General features: G+C 37.9%; 1 protein-coding gene across 1 annotated transcript in view; it reads right to left on the minus strand.

Annotated features, from left to right (window-relative positions):
- The window catches only part of Ser (Serrate), a 230,679-nt gene that overhangs the window by 17,670 nt on the left and 193,636 nt on the right, over nucleotides 1-19,373 (minus strand). Inside the window, exons 9-10 of the mRNA XM_067761166.1 lie at nucleotides 12,387-12,929; nucleotides 11,918-12,045 (exon numbers count right to left, since the gene is read on the minus strand). Coding sequence (XP_067617267.1) covers nucleotides 11,918-12,045; nucleotides 12,387-12,929 — 671 coding nt within the window. The remainder of the gene's footprint in view (nucleotides 1-11,917; nucleotides 12,046-12,386; nucleotides 12,930-19,373) is intronic.

Here is a 19,373-nt window from a genome sequence, read left to right on the forward strand (position 1 = left end):
AAAAGTTGAATGCACTGTACCATCAGATGATGTCAAATTTCATAGTCAATGGCGGGTTGATAGGCCAATTATTTCTTTTATCAAAGTAAAACATAAAATAGCTTCGATGCACCAAAACTCTCAGCCTAGATTTAATTTGTAGTTTTCTTCCTAGTTATTTTTGTACATATTTATCCCTCCGATCAGCAGTGAATGAATTCAACACATCTTAGCGTTGTCGATCGATTTCCGAATTATTATAAAGACCGCCTCTAAACTTAAAAAATCACTAAATGTTTTCATGATCGGGTGGGTAGGAGTAAAGTTATTCACGGAAATAAAGCCTTCTCGTCTGGTCATACGCCACTATCTATCGGAGGGTTATTTAGTGGAGCTGCCGGTTTCCTACTGACCGATTCTAATCACATCTGATTTCCACGCTAAAAGTGTAACTGACCCTCGAATAAAGACCTCCCATAGTCTTAATGTGTCCATAGTTGTTCTAAAGCAATTTCTCATTTGTTCTATGATCATATTTTTTCAATTTCTACAACTTTTGTTATTATAGCAGAGAGCCTTGATTTGCTTTTGCCCGTCAGTGAAGGTTCCATTCCCATAGTAGAGAGAAGTTATGGTCTTAGAAGAGATAGCAAAAGAGTAGGACGGATTTTTCCCTTCAGTGATGAGTGAAATCATGGAGAGAGCATTGACAGAACTAAAAAGGGTGGGCACAGCGATGTGGTCTTAGGCTAAATCCGGAGAAGACGGATTTACTATTCTCCAGAAGGAGGTACAAACCACCCACCCTTGAATTACCAATGTTATACGGCCAGCAACTAACACTATCAAGCAGTACTAGGTACCTGGGATTAACAACAGACTCAAAACACAATTGGAAAGCATGCACCGAATAGCGAGTGCGGAAGGCATGCGTCCTTTTCTATGCTTGTAACGCGATGTTCGGTAAGAAGTGGGGTCTCAGGCCGAAGATGGTACTTTGGCTGTATGAGGCAATAGTGCGGCCAGTGCTGACGTATGGCTCTATAGTGTGGTGGGAAGCTATAAGCAAGAAGTGCAACTTCACCAGCTTACGGGAGGGCCAACGTACTGCGTTCGATTTCAAAAGCCATTTGGCCGGACTACAACGAAAGGAAAACAATGTATCTGCTGGGGAGGTACAGGGCCGACATAGACTTATAACGGTCTGCACTGGTCACTGGGTTCTAGGCACGCGAGCGGAAAAGATGGGTATTCCGCACAATGAACACTGCACAAGTTTTCGTTTTCTGTGTAAATGCCCGGCTCTGGCTACAACCCGTTTAAGATCATTCGGGAGCCCTTTTTTGGAAGATCTAAGAAGATTAGCGAAAATAGAGATGGAAAACATTCTTGATTTTATACACAACTCAGGTTGGTTGAAAAAACATATCCATGTAGTACTCAGTAGGTCCAGAAGAGTTGTATGGCATCAAAACGGCTTTTCATTAGCTACTGGGGCGACCATGGTCGCAGCCATTATACCTACCTAGGACGGATTTTCATAGGGCAGTTGGAGCAAGTAGATTCAAGTAGGCAAAGAAAAATGGCGAAAAAGAGAATGTGAAGTGGGCAAGGGAGAAAAAGTAAAATTAAAAGTAAAGAAATAGGTTAAAGAAGATGCAAGCTAGTGGGGATGGAAGAGGGAGAAGTGCTGGGACAGTAAACAGAGCAGCTAGCGGGAAAATAAGAAGGGAGATTGAAAGAGAAAGAGAGATGCAGATAGAGAAGGCGAACGAGATGGAGAAGAAGAAGAAAAATAATAGGAAGAAAAAGAAAGAGCATAAAAAAGAATAAGGGAAGAAGAAGAAAAGGGCGGGGTAAAGAGGAAGAAGACGAGGGGAAAAAGGGGAAGGAAAAGCAAAAGAGAAAAAGAAAAAGGAAGGGGAGAAGCTGAAGGTGAATCAAATGGGAAGGATAAGGAGAAGGCGTAAGGACAGAAGAAGGAGTAAAATAGCAAGAGGGAGAAAGGTTAAGGAAAGGAAGGGAGAATAAGTAGACAATTGAAAAGGAGATGGAGGATGGAAAGGAAACTGTGCCTGTTACAGTGCGAAGAGTAAGGAGACGAATTTAAAGAATAGTGAGATCTTTACCATCTGCACCTCTAGATTATTTTCAAAAAATTTACAGGTAAAGTTCATTAGATAATTTTCTCTTCAGCACTGTGTTTGAATGATTTTGCAATTTCGTTAAGGGCACTATTCAACTTCTTCATCTTCTTTCGGAAATAAACTAAACACTTTAGCCTTTTAGCTTTATTTTCAGATAATTAACAAAATCCGTTTATTGAGCATTTTTGGAGCAGCAGAACCATATACGACTTTGCTAAAGACAGTGTCTTGCATTTACCTAAAAATAGCGTGGATTTTTTGGCGTAGTCTGAAAATATTAACCAATGCTGCGTTTTTAATTTAAATGCCGTAACGCCTCTTCAACAACTTTTTACGCTTCTTCTCTTTATTAACTGTCTTTATTTAATGCCATTTCAACATAAGTTCATAAATGATATATATTACTACCACGAATTTGCATAATCAGACATACACACAGACACACATGAATCTTGGAGATGCTACGAAAGTCAGGTTTTGACTTTTGATTTCACTAAAAACTTAAGCAAACAATCCACGGATAAATTCCGAAGAACATAGCAGCATTCAGCACAAAAGAGGTGATCTATTTTTTTGGGAAGTTGGACGTTGCTCTAATTCCCCTACTCCATATAGCCAAATTTACTTATAGGTTTTTATTGTTTAAGTTTGTTGTAGGAAAGGATATAACAGTAATCAAAACAGAAACCTTCCGTCCAAGATGTCAACAGTTAATCATGATGGAAGGTTGGAAAGTACCAGTTTTCGATCCCTCATGTTTTTATTTTGCGTTTTGGCTTGGAAAATGCACCATATTTGTTGCCGCTGCATCAAGCGTGTGTACGTAGACTAAAAACCACCCCTTTTGCAACCGTTGCTCCTGCTAGCAACCTTCCGCATTACTTTATGGTGGCGTTCCATATTTCTCGTTTTTAAGAGCCTTCTGGCGTTCTAGCGTTCAGTTCCTGCTTATTTGCTCGGAGTGCGGCTTTTACGAAGTAGGTGATTTGTTGCCACACTTCCGGGTCTCTCAGAATTTTTGCTGTAATACTACTGACTATGATTTGATCGACTTCTTTATCGAGAATTTGTCAGTTCTGTCATTTGAAGAAAGTGTTATCAGGCTCATCCTCGCCGGCAAAGCCGTAACTATAAAAAGGAACTTCAGCCCCTTTTTTTGTGCAGGTATATTTTGAAGTACCTAAGTCCAGAGAGCATTTGAGTAACATAGCAATTTGTTTCACCAAAGCTTCTCTTTCACCACGCTTCAATATCTCTGATTAGTTTCGCGGTCCTTCTACCTTGTTCTTCATTTTCGCATCATTGTTGCCACAACCTGAACGATTCGTCAAAGTTTTCTATGCTAACGACTTTTATGCGCTTTTGACCAGTCTGCTTTTTTGTTTGCCATAACCTTTGTTTTTCTAGCGCTAATATGGTACACAGATGGCACGAAGACAACAGAAGGGATTTGAGCTGAAGTCTCAAAGTCCCAGAGCTATGGTACCAGTGCCATAAGTCAGCACGTTGACCTGAACCTTCAACGCGGATACTCAAACAAAACAATTTCCATACTCAGTGACAGTCAAGCAGTACTCAAGGCAATATGGTAGGTATGCCTGTCGTAAGAGGCGACTAAAATACCAGACTCGAGGGGCTGTGTGGCGCAACCTTTCAGGTTGCCAGCTTAATATATAGCTTCTCCATACCCAATTGTCACCCTCACCTATCCGCGGCGAATCCTGTTCCTCTAACAGACAAGGCTCTGGCGACCCGGAACTCCTGATGGATCTAGGGGGTGGGGAGGGCCTGAAGGTTTAATGTGGCCACATAAATCGTTCCCGAGATGGTCCGGCTACCACCTTATTGGTGCTATGTTACCGGACCGTACCGGATCTGTATCCGGCAAAGGACCATCACGTCCATAACATTCTCCAAAGCCTTCGGGGAGCAACCTGATCGCTACAACAACAACACTCATGGCGATTTCGGCGTTCGAAATAAAGTCAACTCTAGCTAAACCAAATGCTAAACCAACTAGGAGCACAAAACGTAGTACTATTGGTCTGGGTCCCAGGCCAAAGACAACTGGAGGGCAATGAGCAGCCGGAAGCGACTTGCGAGACAGGCAGTGGCTGCATGACCCATCGGTCCTGAGCCGCATCTGCCAGTTTAGGAGGTATTTTGTGTTAGAGGAGAGGGAAGGAGAGAAGAGCACTGGCGCAATACGCCTTGGGGCATTATTCGCTATAGCGCAATCATGGGACTTTCGAAAAACAACCTAAGAATTCTAGCAAAAATTTTTACAGGACATTGTGGACCCAGCAGCTATATGCACAAATTTTGGCGTACACTCAAATGAGACCTGCCGATTGCGTGATCGGTCAGCGGAGACGGTAAAACATATACTCATGGAATGCGACGCAATTTCAAGACGTAGGACTAAGAGAACTCCAAGGCTTCATCTAAAAAGTCGCATTGGATGAACTGCTGCGAAGGAGATGAGTGCACAATAGACCAATGGTCGCAGTACCAGCAATCACTCGTAGGGCTGGTCTTGATACAATACGATAAGCGGAAACTACTCTCAGAACTGCCGCTCGCTTTACAGCAGTCATGGTTCGATACAACAAATATATATGCTATAAGCTGAGCCATTTTCGGTTCACCTAATGCTTCATCTCTCAAAATACTTCATTATCCAAAATTTAAATTTTTCCATGCATGAAGTTCCGTTATAGCTACGAAAGCCTAATGTGCATGTGAAGCCTAAATCTACCGCAAGTTGCCATGCTGCGGCATCAAAACCGAAGCTCCGGTAACATCTCCAGTACACATATGTACATTCAAAGCTTATTTTTTGTAGCATTTACACAAGTCTTTGCCAAACCACAGTAAAGTTCAACATTTTGGCTAACTAATAACACATTTTTTCATTAACAAAAATATTTATATTCATTTCCTGCTAGAAATATTACTTCAGCGCGGTTGTCCTAGTCGCCCCATATAAGCTGCTGGTAATGGGTAAATTATTCCCAAAGGATTCAGTTCATCAGATCAACATAAATTCCATTCGTACCACATAAATCTTTTCACATTTCATTAGGCTCCCAAAGAAAAAAATGAAAGAAAATAATGATAAGTTTTAATTTTAAATTTTGGTACAAGAAAAAAAAAAATACAAAAACAAAAAAATTGTAAAATTTAGGAAATACGAGAGTAAATATAAACTTTTCTAACAACAAGTAAGGAAGGCTAAGTTCATGTGTAACCGAACATTACATACTCAGCTGAGAGCTTTGTAGAAAAAATAAGGGAAAAACACCCTGGTAACCCTGGAATGTGTTTCTATAACATGTGTATTAAATGGAAGGTGTTAAAGAGTATTTTAAAAGGGAGGTGGCCATAGTTCTATAGGTGGACGCCATTTCGGGATATCGCCATAAAGGTGGACCAGGGGTGACTCTAGAATGTGTTTGTACGATATGGGTATCAAATTAAAGGTTTTAATGAGGGTTTTTATAAAGGAGTGGCCCTTAATTGTATATGTGAATGCGTTTTCGAGATATCGACCAAAATGTGGACCAGGGCGACCCAGAACATCATTTGTCGGGTACCGCTAATTTATTTATATATGCGATGCCACGAAGAGTATTCCTGCCAAGATTTCAAGGGCTTTTGATTTCGCCCTGCAGAACTTTTTCTTTTTCTTCTACTTGATATGTTAGGTGTCACATCCATTTTACAAAGTTTTTTCTAAAGTTATATTTTGTGCCAATAAACCAATCCAATTACCATGTTTCATCCCTTTTTTCATATTTGGTATAGAATTATGGAATTTTTTCATTTTTAGTAGTAATTTTCGATATCGAAAAAGTGGGCGTGGTCACAATTGGATTTCGGCCATTTGTTATACCAAGATAAAGTGAGTTCAGATAAGTACCTGACCTAAGTTTAGTAAAGATATATCGATTTTTGCTCAAGTCATCATGTTAACGCCCGAGCGGAAGGACAGACGTTCGACTGTTTATAAAAACTGGGCGTGGCTTCAACCCATTTCGCCCATTTTTACAGAAAACAGTTATCGTCATAGAATCTATGCCCCTACCAAATTTCACAAGGATTAGTAAATTTTTGTTCGACGTATGGCATTAAAAGTATGCTAGACAAATTAAATGAAAATGGGCCAATCCATTTGGAAATTTTCTTTTATCCTTGTATTTTGTTGCGCCATATCATTACTGGAGTTGAACGTTGACATAATTTACTTATATACTGTAGAAATATTCAATTTTTGTTATAATTTTACTTAAACAATTATTTTTTAAAGTGTGCGCGTTCGTCATCAGATTCTGCTCGTTTTTATTTAGCATACATATAGTAATAGGAGTAACGTGCCTACCAAATTTGATCATGATAGTTTCAACGACTGCCAAACTACAGCTTGTAAAAATATTTAAATTACCCTCTCTACGATTCTACGATTTTACTGACGAGAATTCAAGAGGCCGTGGAAACAGCGTTACGGGAAACCCAGTTTGACTTTAGACAAAACAGATCCTGCGTTGACCTAATGAATATTGTTCGAATTATTGTTGAACAATGCTGCGAATATAGAACATCCGCCTATTTACTACTAATTGACTTCAAAAAAGCCTTTGACAGCCTTGACAGGCAATTCATATGGGATGTATTACAAAGCCGAGGTATGCCCACTAAAATAATCAACATTATAAAGGCCATGTATGACGAGTTTAAAAGCCGTGTGAGTCACAACGGATGTCTTTCGGAACCCTTCGATGTCAAAAGCGGTGTACGGCAGGGTTGTGTACTCTCTCCGCTTTTGTTCATAGTGGCATTGGATGAAATTATGAGGCGTGCGACAACCGGAAGGCATGGAATACAGTGGACACCTTTCGGTCAGTTAGAAGACTTAGAGTATGCAGACGATGTCTGTATGCTAAGTCACAGAGGCACAGACCTACAATATAATTTAGAAGCCGTGGACAGACACGCCAAAAGGGCCGGGCTAAGTATCAATACCGACAAAACAAAAATCATAAAATGCGGTTATAATGTTTCAGCAAGACCAACAATGTTCACTGTCGATGGAAACGAAATTGAATGTGTAGAATCCGCAGTTTACCTCGGCAGTATTATCCCCAATAGAAGCGATGCGGACGAGGACGTTACATCCCGCATAAATAAAGCAAGAGCGGCTTTTGGCCAACTGACAGAAGTATGGAGGTCCAGTCATATATCACTGAAAACTAAGCTGCGACTATTTAATTCAAATGTTAAATCAGTGCTCTTTTATGCTTGTGAGACGTGGAAAAGTTCAAGCTTAATTGAGAAGCGCCTGCAAGTTTTTATTAATAAATGCCTACGCCGAATCTTGAAAATTCGACACAGAAATTACAAAACGCAAGTGGTCGTGGATTGGAAACTCGATTAGGAGGCCTCCAGACAATATAGCAAGGCAAGCACTGCGGTGGAACCCGCATGGAAGAAGAAGACCCGGGGCGCCAGCAAAAACCTGGCGTAGAACTGTCGATAAGGAATTCGAAGATGCAGGTTACACGTGGAATGGTGTCACGAGGATAGCACCAAATAGAATAAGATTCAAATCGGTTGTCGAGGCCCTATGCTCCATTAGGAGTTAAGGAAGGAAAGAAGAAGAATTTTAAAAGTGGGCGGTGCCACACCCATTGTCCAAAATTTTACTAATTTTCTATTCTGCATCATAAGGTTAACCCACATACCAAGTTTCATCGCTTTATCCGCCTTTGGTAATGAATTATCGCACTTTTTCTGTTTCGATATCGAAAAAGTGGGCGTGGTTATAGTCCGATTTCTTTTATTTTAAACAACGATCTAAGACGAGTGCCCTGGAACCTACATGCCAAATTTCATCAAGATATCTCAAAATTTACTCAAGTTATCGTTTTAACGGGCAGACGGGCGGACCGGCAAGGCTAAATGAATTTCTTTTTTCGCCCAGATCATTTTGATATATAGAAGTCTATATCTATCCCGATTAGTTTATGCCGTTACGGGCTACCGTTATGCGAACAAAATTAATATACCATATGAGCTCTGCTCAGCTGAGTATAAAAACAACGCAAGGAGTAAAATTCCAATGGAGGGGAATGCAGGTAACAAATACGTGAGAAAATCCCAAAAACTTGCCACAAATATTTCATGCCATCATTGGCTTCGACTTTTGTGGGCTCTGTTTGTTTGTTTTCGAAATTTTGATTTCTTGGTTGCTTGATTCGCTATATTAGTACTCATAAGGTGATATACGTTTTTTTTTCATATATATTTACCAATATATGTTACTCATTCGTGTATTTTATGTGTTTTTATATTCTCATCACAAATGATTGCTCGTAATGCGATTAGTCTTAAAAGGCATTAAAGCATCGAACTCATATGTCAGATATTCATACCTACATACATATATAAGAGACGAATACTTTTGAATGTTTTGAGTAAGTATGTGCCACAATCTCACACTCATGCCACCGACAATGTGGGGCAAAGATGATGGGAAGAGTTTGTGGTATTGGCGCTTTCAAAGTTGTCGCCGTTACTTCTTTTCATTTTGTTGTTGTTTTGTGTGTGCTGCTGTGGGTCTCCCAAAGGTGGTGGTGTATGCTACCTGCGACGATCAAACAGCGAAGCGAACCGTTGCCTGCCATTGATCCGTAACACCTAATCCAGTCAAGAGAAGTGGCACACAACACCAATGCTTAAATACACCACACAAGTATTATAAGTATATACACACTCGCTCATGCTACACAGTTCTTTGAGTAGTACCAAAAAAGGACTGCCGACGAAAAAAGTCTATAAAATGTTATCAGTGTCATTCGATACTTAGATTTTACAAAATAAAAGGATTAGAATTAGAGTAGTTATATGATTTGTTTAATTTTTTATTAGTTTTTCAACTAAATGAATGCGCCAGTAGGGAAACTTGTGATTATTTGGAGTCTGTTTGAATTTCTTGGAATCATTTTGCATACATATATTTATTACTTTAGGTATTATTTCATATCTGTTTAGAGACTATTTTAAGATTATATTGGAATTATGTATTATTTCATGAGCAAGCCGAGATAAGTTCGGGATTGTGTTCATAGTGTTACCAGAATTTGTTTGACAATCAAACGGAAGAACCCCAACCAGGTGCCTGGACTTATGTATATTATAGAATAACTGCGTCCTCTTGGCATATACTAGAAGTCTTCTTGGACCTAGCTTAATTGCTGTCTCGAGATATGGCAACTCTGCCGCCTATAATAGTTGAAGCCTTGACCTGGTGAGTGCAGAGGATACGAACACAGTGCGTCGTCAACCGTTTATTCCTGCAGCTCGCACTTCTAACTGAGGAGGCCTAACTGATAAGCATGTGATGCCAGAAGGCAGTATCTAGTTAGTAAGACCATCGAAAGCCTTAAGTCTTCTTTCTTCAGAGATATAAGCCAATTTTCGGGTCTAAAAACGTAGACTTTGCAGATGATCTTAAAAATTTATCAACTCCATGCTCCTGTCCACGCCTTTCCTGATTGATGGTTTCTATGCAAATCGTGTCTCCTTTTGATTTCTCCCAAACGAAATGGCTCGTTTATCGTCCATTCAGAGAGTTTTGCACCCTCCTTTGCCAACTCATCGGCCTTTTCGTTACCATCTATCCCTTTATGACCGGAAAGTCAGAACAGATATATGGTCGGGCTGTAGCGAAGTTTTACCAATGCTTCTTTGCATTCCGGAACACTCTTTGATGAAGTACTATGTGAAATCATTGCTTAATCATAACCTGACTATCGATATATAATACTATTTATATTGATCTGACTGCAGCGCGCTTACTCAGTTCTGGAATTTCTCCTGCTTTCTTCACAGCTATAACTTCTGCATGAAAGAATGGTGCAATATGGCTCAATTGTGGCCATAAGACTTCTTCCGAAGCTAAGATACAGGACCATTTATTCCGTTCGTCCGATATCTTTATAACTTTATTGGTATCATTTGATGAATATTTTAAGGTCACTTGGTGACACACAATATTAATTTTGAATAGTTTAGGGGATAGTCAGGAATCATTTTTGGATTGTTGCAGAATAGTAGAAGTACGAATACTTCACCTTCGGCCACAACATGTGTATGCGTTAGAGGTTTATCGCGATCTTTGGTTAGTGTTGTATAGAAATTAGTATATTAAACGTCAGAAATTTCTTAGGTTCCAACTTAGCCAGCTCACAAAGATCGTCAAAGAAGAGAGATACCGAAGATTTCTTCAGCTTGTGCTAAGGCGCAGGAAAATCGCACAGAAAATGCTTGAATGTTTCTATCTCCTCTACTTTTTTGCAGCTCCTGCAGTAACCATTATAGCGAACACCCACCCGTTGCCTCTCGATTGCTAGTGGCCGGTTATAAGTACAACCACGAGAGATATGTCCTCCTTCCAAGAAGAAGGACACTTTTGTGCGTCTCGCATCCCATTCAGGCCACACGAGCTTAGTGTGGTAGCAAGATTCACAATTAATCCATTTCACATCCGATTCCCTAAGGAAAATCCCTTTCAATGTGAGCTTACAGGTATCGAGCGGCATGCTCAATTCCTTACAGGACGACAAAAGCGTAACGGATGTCCCCCCTCTTGCAAGTTCGTCATCCATCTCATTGCCCGGTATATCCGAGTGTCCAGGCACCCATACCAGACGAAGTTTGCTTAGCGATCTTGGTAAGAGATTTGCGACACTTCTCTACTGTCCTGGACTAACATGTGACCGATCTAAGCGCTTTTAGTGCAGCCTGGCTTTCGGAGTAAATACAAATTTGGTTATAGCCGTGAACGGCCTTTCTCGGTTGATCAACGGCCTCGGTAATAGCAGCCACTGCTTACAAGATTCAAAAAATAATAATAGCAGCCACTGACCGAGTAGACTAAAGGAAAGATTCCACCCTAGTTGAGGTGCAAATACACCACTACCCACCTTATGACGGTTGTAATTACAAGATTCAAAAAAAAAAAAAAAAACAAATTTAAAATAAGCAAAATTTTTTCCGTTATACTGTTTTCACACAGACGGCTTATTGAATAATAAAGGCAGTTTTCTTCATTAAGACGCTTATTGAGCTCAATCTTCCCTACAAAATTCGAATCTATTATTATTTCATTAGTAGCTAATCGAATGCCTAATGAAGTCAAAAGCACCATGCAACTCTGTTGGCAGCGTTCCACTTCCGTTTCCGCTTCTTAGTTTTTGGTGTGTTTAGTGCTTAAAAATGTCATTTGTCAAAGCAAATGTCATTGTCTGCATGGCGGAACGATACAAGGTGGCCGCATCGAACAGTTGATTATAACCTTTTTTATTTGATTTGATACATCAACTACCGGCGCAGTACGATTTTGACATTTGTCCATCGAATTTACAAGTACATGGAATTTTTTTGTTTGTAGGTATGTCACCATGCTCCCACCTTGTATCGTTCCGCCATGATTGTCTGTCTCATCCTTCATACTAATCGAGCAGTTACTTCTGTGTAAAAGCAAAAAATTTACGATTTCATTAGCAGGTGAAATGAGATCATTAAGTTTCTGTATGAAAACAGTATTATCCTATCCACATTAAATTTAATGACGGTGTTTTGCAACTTTTTTACTTGCAATGTGAATATCTACCTATTAACTTTTACGTCAATGCTTTCACCATCATCTAAATCAAGCTTCACAAATTTCGCATTAATGACCCAAAAAAAAAAATATTTAAGTGACATTTTTTGCAAAAGATAATATTTACCTCGCATAACGATCCAGAGTAACCCAGCGGGCAGATACATTTAAATTTGCCAATTAAGTCCACGCATTCGCCACCATTACGACATGGTGAATTGGCGCATTCATCAATGTCGGTCTCACAATCGCGACCTGAAAAAAATTGGCAAAAATATTCAAAGAAATAAATTGACTAAAAAAACTTAAATAAATTTCGCAACAGTGAATAGAATTTGCCAAAAAATTTAAAGCATTTCGAATCATAATAATAAACCATGAAGTCAAGCGACATCGAAAAAGTTATTTTAATAACATTAAGCGAAATAAAATTTTTTTCTTGAATGGCACTAAGTTTTATAATTTATACAAAGAAATTAAAAAATTTTTTTTACAAGAAAAATATTAGGTTCTGATTCCTAACTTAAAAAAATTTTTGGTAAATAACGCTTGCATTTTATTAAATATTTAACTAATTAACTTTTTATATCACTTACCCGTAAAACCAGTTGCGCATGCACAATGATAATCATTAACCAGATCAATACAGGTCGCGCCATTTTTGCATTGTCCCACACAATCGTCAAGATTTTCCGCACACGTTGGCCCACCCCAACCTTCTAAACAAATACATGCAAATGACCCAGGTAAATTGACGCACTGTTGCGCATTGATGCAAGGACCAATTGTACTGCTAGATATTGCTCCCGCGTTAATGGCAGTGGCATTGCCCGCAGATGCTGCTTGTGATTGAAGCGCTGCTTTGGCTGCCGCTGTTGCAGCTGTGGATGACGAGGCAACACTTATTGCAGCAATCAACGCCGCTGAAGAGGTTGCTGATGAAATCGCATCAGCTAACGTTCCAGCGCCATTATTGTTATTGTAATTGTTCGTTGTCGTATAATGGACCTCGCATTCATTTACATCAACTTGACATACATCGCCTGTCCATTCGGGAGGACACTCACAGCGAAAGCCGCCGATTAGATCGATGCAAGTGCCACCATGTTCGCATGGACCGCCAGCACATTCGTCGATATCTGTTGTTGTTGATGTTGTTGTGGTTGAAAAGATGCAGGGAAATGAAAACAGTTGAGTGGAAATTGTAAAGAATGAGTTGAGATTTTTTACTATGGATTACTATTTGTAGTATTCGTTTTATTTGTTTTGATTCAAACTATAGATAAAATGAAGTTTTATAATGTTACTCGTTTGTTTTACATATGTATGTGTTATTGCTTTTATTGATGTTGTAACATTATGTACATACATATTTACATATGTAAAGGCCCGAGGAGAGAGGGGGGGGGGGATGGGGGATTCCCACCGGGCCCGTGGTTTCTCAGGGGGCCCGCGATTTAGTGGTACTAAGACATTTTTTTTAATTCAGGAGAGTCTTTAGTTGTTCTATGTGCAAACTTTAAGCCGAATTTCAAAATCAACGAATAATGATAATGATTTTTTGCCTGAGCCTGAGGAGACAATAAAAACATCAAACAAGAAAGGTCGTGTCTCTAGGGGCCCGCGATTTAGAGGTACTAAGACATTTTTTTTTAATTCAGGAGAGTCTTTAGTTGTTCTATGTGCAAACTTTAAGCCGAATTTCAAAATCAACGAATAATGATAACGATTTTTTGCCGGGGCCTGAGGAGACAATAGAAACATCAAACAAAAATGTATGTTTACATGAATCCGAAATCGTAAAGTTTTCGTGGTGACACTGATGAAGGTTCATCTTCAAAAAGTCTTCCAACAATACCACCAACTCTGTATCAAAGTCCAAATTATTTAAAAGACTTCTATTTCGGTACCGTGAATAATGAGTTTTTGCGATCTGAAGAAGTCAACAAATAGTTCGACGAGGTCATCAAAAATGCCCTATTATTTTTCCACGTGATTGTCATGGCGAGGCATTTCCTACCTCGTTGTTAAACAGACTCTTGCCAAATGGAGAGAAAGTGGAGCGTGACTGGTTAGTGTGGAGTGCCAGTAGCAATGCCTTTTATTGCCTACCACGTCATCTGTTAAGCACCAATACGTTAAATCGACCTACAATTTTTTGTGCGGATATTCGAAATTCCAGGTATGGAAGAAGCCATACGATAAACTGCCATCACACAAAAATACTCAAGATCACGTTAAATGTTATATTCAATGGAGATCTTTACAAAATCTAATTCAAATCAAGGTTACAATTGATACATTTATCAATGAACAGCTAGTCACTGAAACTCAACAGTGGAAAGAAATTTTATATAGAATTTGGACACTATTTTATTTTTGGTTGAAAGAGGCCTAGCTTTCAGAGGCAAAAGTATATATCTTGGTGAAGGAAACAATGGAAATTTTTTGGGCATCTTAGTTCTCAAAACCCATTATGATCCGATACTTAGAGATCATTTGGAGAAAGTTAGGATTTCACAACAGCAGCACAAACGTTTACAAGGTCACTATCTTTCCCCAGACATTCAGAACGAGTTTATAGAAATTTTTGCAAAGCACGTGAGGGAAAATATATTAGATCAAGGCAAGAAAGCCAAGTATTTTGCTATTATCGTTTTTGCTATGCCTGATGCTAGTCACGTTGAATACGTTCATTTTTTGCTAACTCCATTTTAATTCGAAAGCAAGAAATTTTACAAATCAAGAACGGGTTTTGCCTTTCGTGAATTGTAACCAGAAAACTGGTCAGAAAATCGCTGATCTAATTTGCCATACTCTAGGTAAACATGAAATCCCATTAAAAGATTGTCGTGCACAAGGGTACGATAACGGCGCCAATATGAAAGGAGCTTACAACGGAGCACTACGTCACATTCTCGACAAAAACTCGAGTGCTGATTACTGTCCTTGTGCAACCCACAGTCTAAATTTATGTGGTCTTGATGCTGCAGAATGTTGTACGGCTGCAATTACTTCCTTCGGAGATGTACAAAAACGTTTTACTACGTTCAGCAGCACTCCACAACGATGGGACATCCTCAAAGACGGTATCGAGTCTCTTCATAGTCTTTCAGCCAAAAGCCAAATTTGACTGCGCAAGCATACGGCGCTGTTACCGGCATTCTCAAGTACATCAACAAGTTAGAATGTATCTTGCTCTCCTCAATTTGGTTCAAAATACTGACCACCATTAATGAAAGAAACGTGGGACCCCAAGCTAGAGACACCACCATAGATGTTGAGGTCCGACATCTAGGTGCCTTACTAGCTGATTTGAAGTTGATCAGGAACCAATGGGAAACAATTTTAAACGAATGCAAAACAGTTGCTATTCAATTGAGCATCTCACCAAAGTTTCCGGACATTCGAAAGAGAAAACCCAAAAGACGTTTTGAAGATAATGGAAATGAGATGATTACGGATGATCCAGAAAACAATACATTCTTGGTGATCGTGAATTCGGTGGCATTCACTGGCATTATTGAACGATTTGCAGTTATGAGAAATTTGAACGAGACGTTTTCCTCTTTGTGGCAATTTGAAGACATGGGTGAAACTACGGTTCGGGCGAGCGCAGCAAAATTTGTCGAAAAATACAAGTCGGACATTTCTCAAAGTTTTGAATGCGTGGTGGCGGCCACCGTGGTGTGATGGTAGCGTGCGCCGCCTACCACAACGAATGCCCTGGATTCACACCCCGGGCAAAGCAACATCAAACATTTTAGAAATAAAGTTTTTCAATTAGAAGAAAATTTTTCTAAGCGTGGTCGCCCATCGGTAGTGTTTGGCAAGCACTCCGAGTGTATTTCTGCCATGAAAGGCTCTCAGTGAAAACTCATCTGCCTCGCAGATGCCGTTCGGTGTCGGCATAAAAACAAGTAGGTCCCGTCGCGCCAATTTGTAGGGAAAATTTAAAAGGATCACTACGCAAATTGGAAGAGAAGCTCGGCCTAAAATCTCTTCGGAGGTTATCTCGCCTTAAATTTTTTTTTTTTTATTTGAATGCGAAATAATTCACTTGAAACACATTTACGAAGCAAATTTTGATAAAGGTCTGTCACCATTGGAATTGCTAAATGCCATCTACATATGTTCAAAATCTGTATAAGATTTTCCCCAACATTTGTGTTGCTTTACGTATCTTTTGCACTATACCCGTCACTGTTGCTAGTGCAGAACGTTCCTTCTGCGTCCTTTCAAGAATCAAAAACTTTCATAGACCGTGTTCACCTCAAGAGCGAGTTTCAGGATTTGCCACGCTTTGTGTTGAATCTGTTTTGGCAAGACAGTTAAATTTTGATATTATTATAAAAATTTGGAGCGAAAAAAGCAAGTAAAGCCACTCTTTGATATCCGAACTTTCTACATTGAATAATTAAAATATGTAATCATCATTGAATTTATCAGAAATGTATTTAAATGTTACCAAATAACTAGAACAGATTATTTGAAGCAATATGTGGCTGTTAAAAGAGAATTTTATTTCTACGTTACAATAAAATAGTATAAATAGTAAATATTCTGTGTTAATTTTATTGTCAGCTCTTAGTCCAAAAAATCATTTAGTTCATGTGGCAACAATTTTCTTTGATGTAATCCATCAATAATTATTAATGAATGAGACGTCAGGTTAATTAAATATGTTAGTGGATTTTTATAGGGGGCCCGTAAATTGTTTAGTCTCGGGCCCGGATTTTCTCTCTACGGCCCTGCATATGTATATAGCATCGTACAGAAAAATAGCAGTAGCATTCGCAAAAATTAAAAAAAAAATATAAAAAAAAAATAAAAAAAAATCAAGTTTTTTTATTTTTATTAATTGTTTACGATCGCGTGTTCGAATCGAGCTCAAGGCCTAACAATAATTTTTTTTTTTTTTTTTTTTTTTTTTTTTTATCATTATTATTGTTATGATAAATTTTGTGATGGCTGAATGGTTATAGCAGCGGCGCCTAAACGTTGCCGATGAAGGAATTTAGCAGTTCCCGAAATGGATCTATACAACGAGCTTTGGCAGTTGTCTAAAATTTTTTCTTTCTTCTATTCTAATTTAAAAATTTTTTCAATTAAGAAAAAATTTATCATAACAATAATAATGATAAAAAAAAAAAAAAAAAAATTATTGTTAGGCCTTGAGCTCGATTCGAACACGCGATCTTAAAATCAGTAGGCCGATATAACAACAAAAATTATTAATTGTTTACGAAAAAATTTATTGCTCATAAAAGCAATGCTATAAACCTAATTTTTTATTTTTTATTTACTAAGCTTTCGATAGCGCGCCTATAATTAGCAGTTTTTTTTTAAATATTAAAAATAAAAAAAAAAACAAATAAAAATTGACGAAATTTGACAAAAGAATTGCCAAAAAAAAAGCTCGAAATTTTGGTAAAATTTTATGAAAATTTCGATTTTTTTGAAAGATATTTTTGTGGTTTATTTGCATTTAAAATTACGAAATTTCATAAAAATTGCCACGGCTATTTTTCTGTTCGCCGCTGTACATGTAAATATCTCCATATGCATGCCTACCAATCTAGCATGGGTGATGCTTGAATGATGTGGCAGCCGCGAGGTCTCTGCTTGAGTCAGCTAGGAAGCTGCAAATCAAGTGCTTTACCATCATCATTTCCTTACGTACATATTTACAAACATATGTATGTATGTTATAACCATGTATCTGTATTTCTACGCTAAGATTAACATATTTTTATCATTTGCTGGAAATCGAATGTTTGCATTTACGCTCCTTTTTCTAGTTTTTTTTTACTACTTCTGCGATTGAAGTGTTGAGTCGCTCCTTGTGTTACCTTTATTTAATTTTGTTTTTGATTTTATTTTTATTATAGCAAGTAGGCGTTTATTTACATTTGTTTTACAATGTAGCGTAATACAATTAAAATAAGCATTTTCTACTTTGATTTCAATTTATGATATGTAAATTTTTTTATGTAGAGAAATTTACTCAAGTGCGCGATGGGCGAAATGAAAGAATTAAGAGATGAACTTTTTTATACCTTTCATGAAAATCAAATGGTATATTAATTTCGTCACGAAACCGAAAATTGTAAGTCCTTAAAGGAAAATAGATATAGATAGAAAGTATACCGAAATAATCAGGTTGAAGAGCTGAGTTGATTTAGTCATGTCCGTCTGTCCGTCTGTCTGTTTGTATGCAAACTAGTCCCTCAATTTTTGAGATATCTTGATAAAATTTGGTGAGCGGGTGTATTTGGGTGTCCGATTAGACATTTGTCGGAACCGACCGGATCGGACCACTATAGCATATATCCTCCTTACAACCGATTTTTCAGAAAAAGAGGATTTTTGTAATATCTTACCCAATTTAACAGATTGAAGCTTCAAACTTCACCATATACTTTCGTATATTGCACATATTGTTGCAGATCGGTCGTATATATAGTATATATCCCCCACAACCGATTGTTCAGATAAGGAACTTTTTGTAATTACTGCCCTATTTTAAGAGCTAGAGGCTTCAAATTTCAACGAATGCTTACGTATATAGCATATATTTTTGTCTGATAAAATCATAAAGGTCGGTGGTATATATAGTATATATATGGTGGTATATATAGTATATATATAAAGTATATATATATATATATATATATTCGCAAATTTTAGCCCCATTTTAACAGCTAGAAGCTTCAAATTTCACCGAATACTTACGTATATAGCATATATTGTTGTCTGAAAAAATCATAGAGATCGGTTGTATATATAGTATATATCTCATACAACCGATTGTTCAGATAAGAAACTTTTCGCAATTTCTTCCCCATTTTAACATCTAGAAGCTTCAAATTTCACCAAATGCTTACGTGTATAGCATATATTGTTGTCTGAAAAAATCATTGAGATCGGTGGTATATATAGTATATATCTCATACAACCGATTGTTCAGATAAGAAACTGTGCGCAATTTCTACCCCATTTTAACAGCTATAAGCTTCAAATTTCACCGATTGCTTACGTATATAGCATATATTTTTGTCTGAAAAAATCATAGAGATCGGTTGTATATATAGTATATATCTCATACAACCGATTCTTCAGATAAGAAACTTTGCGCAATTTCTTCCCCATTTTAACAGCTAGAAGCTTCAAATTTCACCAAATGCTTACGTGTATAGCATATATTGTTGTCTGAAAAAATCATTGAGATCGGTTGTATATATAGTATATATCTCATACAACCGATTGTTCAGATAAGAAACTTTTCGCAATTTCTACCTCATTTTAACAGCTATAAGCTTCAAATTTCACCAATTGCTTACGTATATAGCATATATTTTTGTCTGAAAAAATCATAGAGATCGGTTGTATATATAGTATATATCTCATACAACCGATTCTTCAGATAAGAAACTTTGCGCAATTTCTTCCCCATTTTAACAGCTAGAAGCTTCAAATTTCACCAAATGCTTACGTGTTTAGCATATATTGTTGTCTGAAAAAATCATTGAGATCGGTTGTATATATGGTATATATCTCATACAACCGATTCTTCAGATAAG

Source organism: Eurosta solidaginis, chromosome 1 (genome assembly GCF_040869045.1).
Source record: "Eurosta solidaginis isolate ZX-2024a chromosome 1, ASM4086904v1, whole genome shotgun sequence".
Classification (NCBI taxonomy): Eukaryota; Metazoa; Arthropoda; class Insecta; order Diptera; family Tephritidae; genus Eurosta; species Eurosta solidaginis.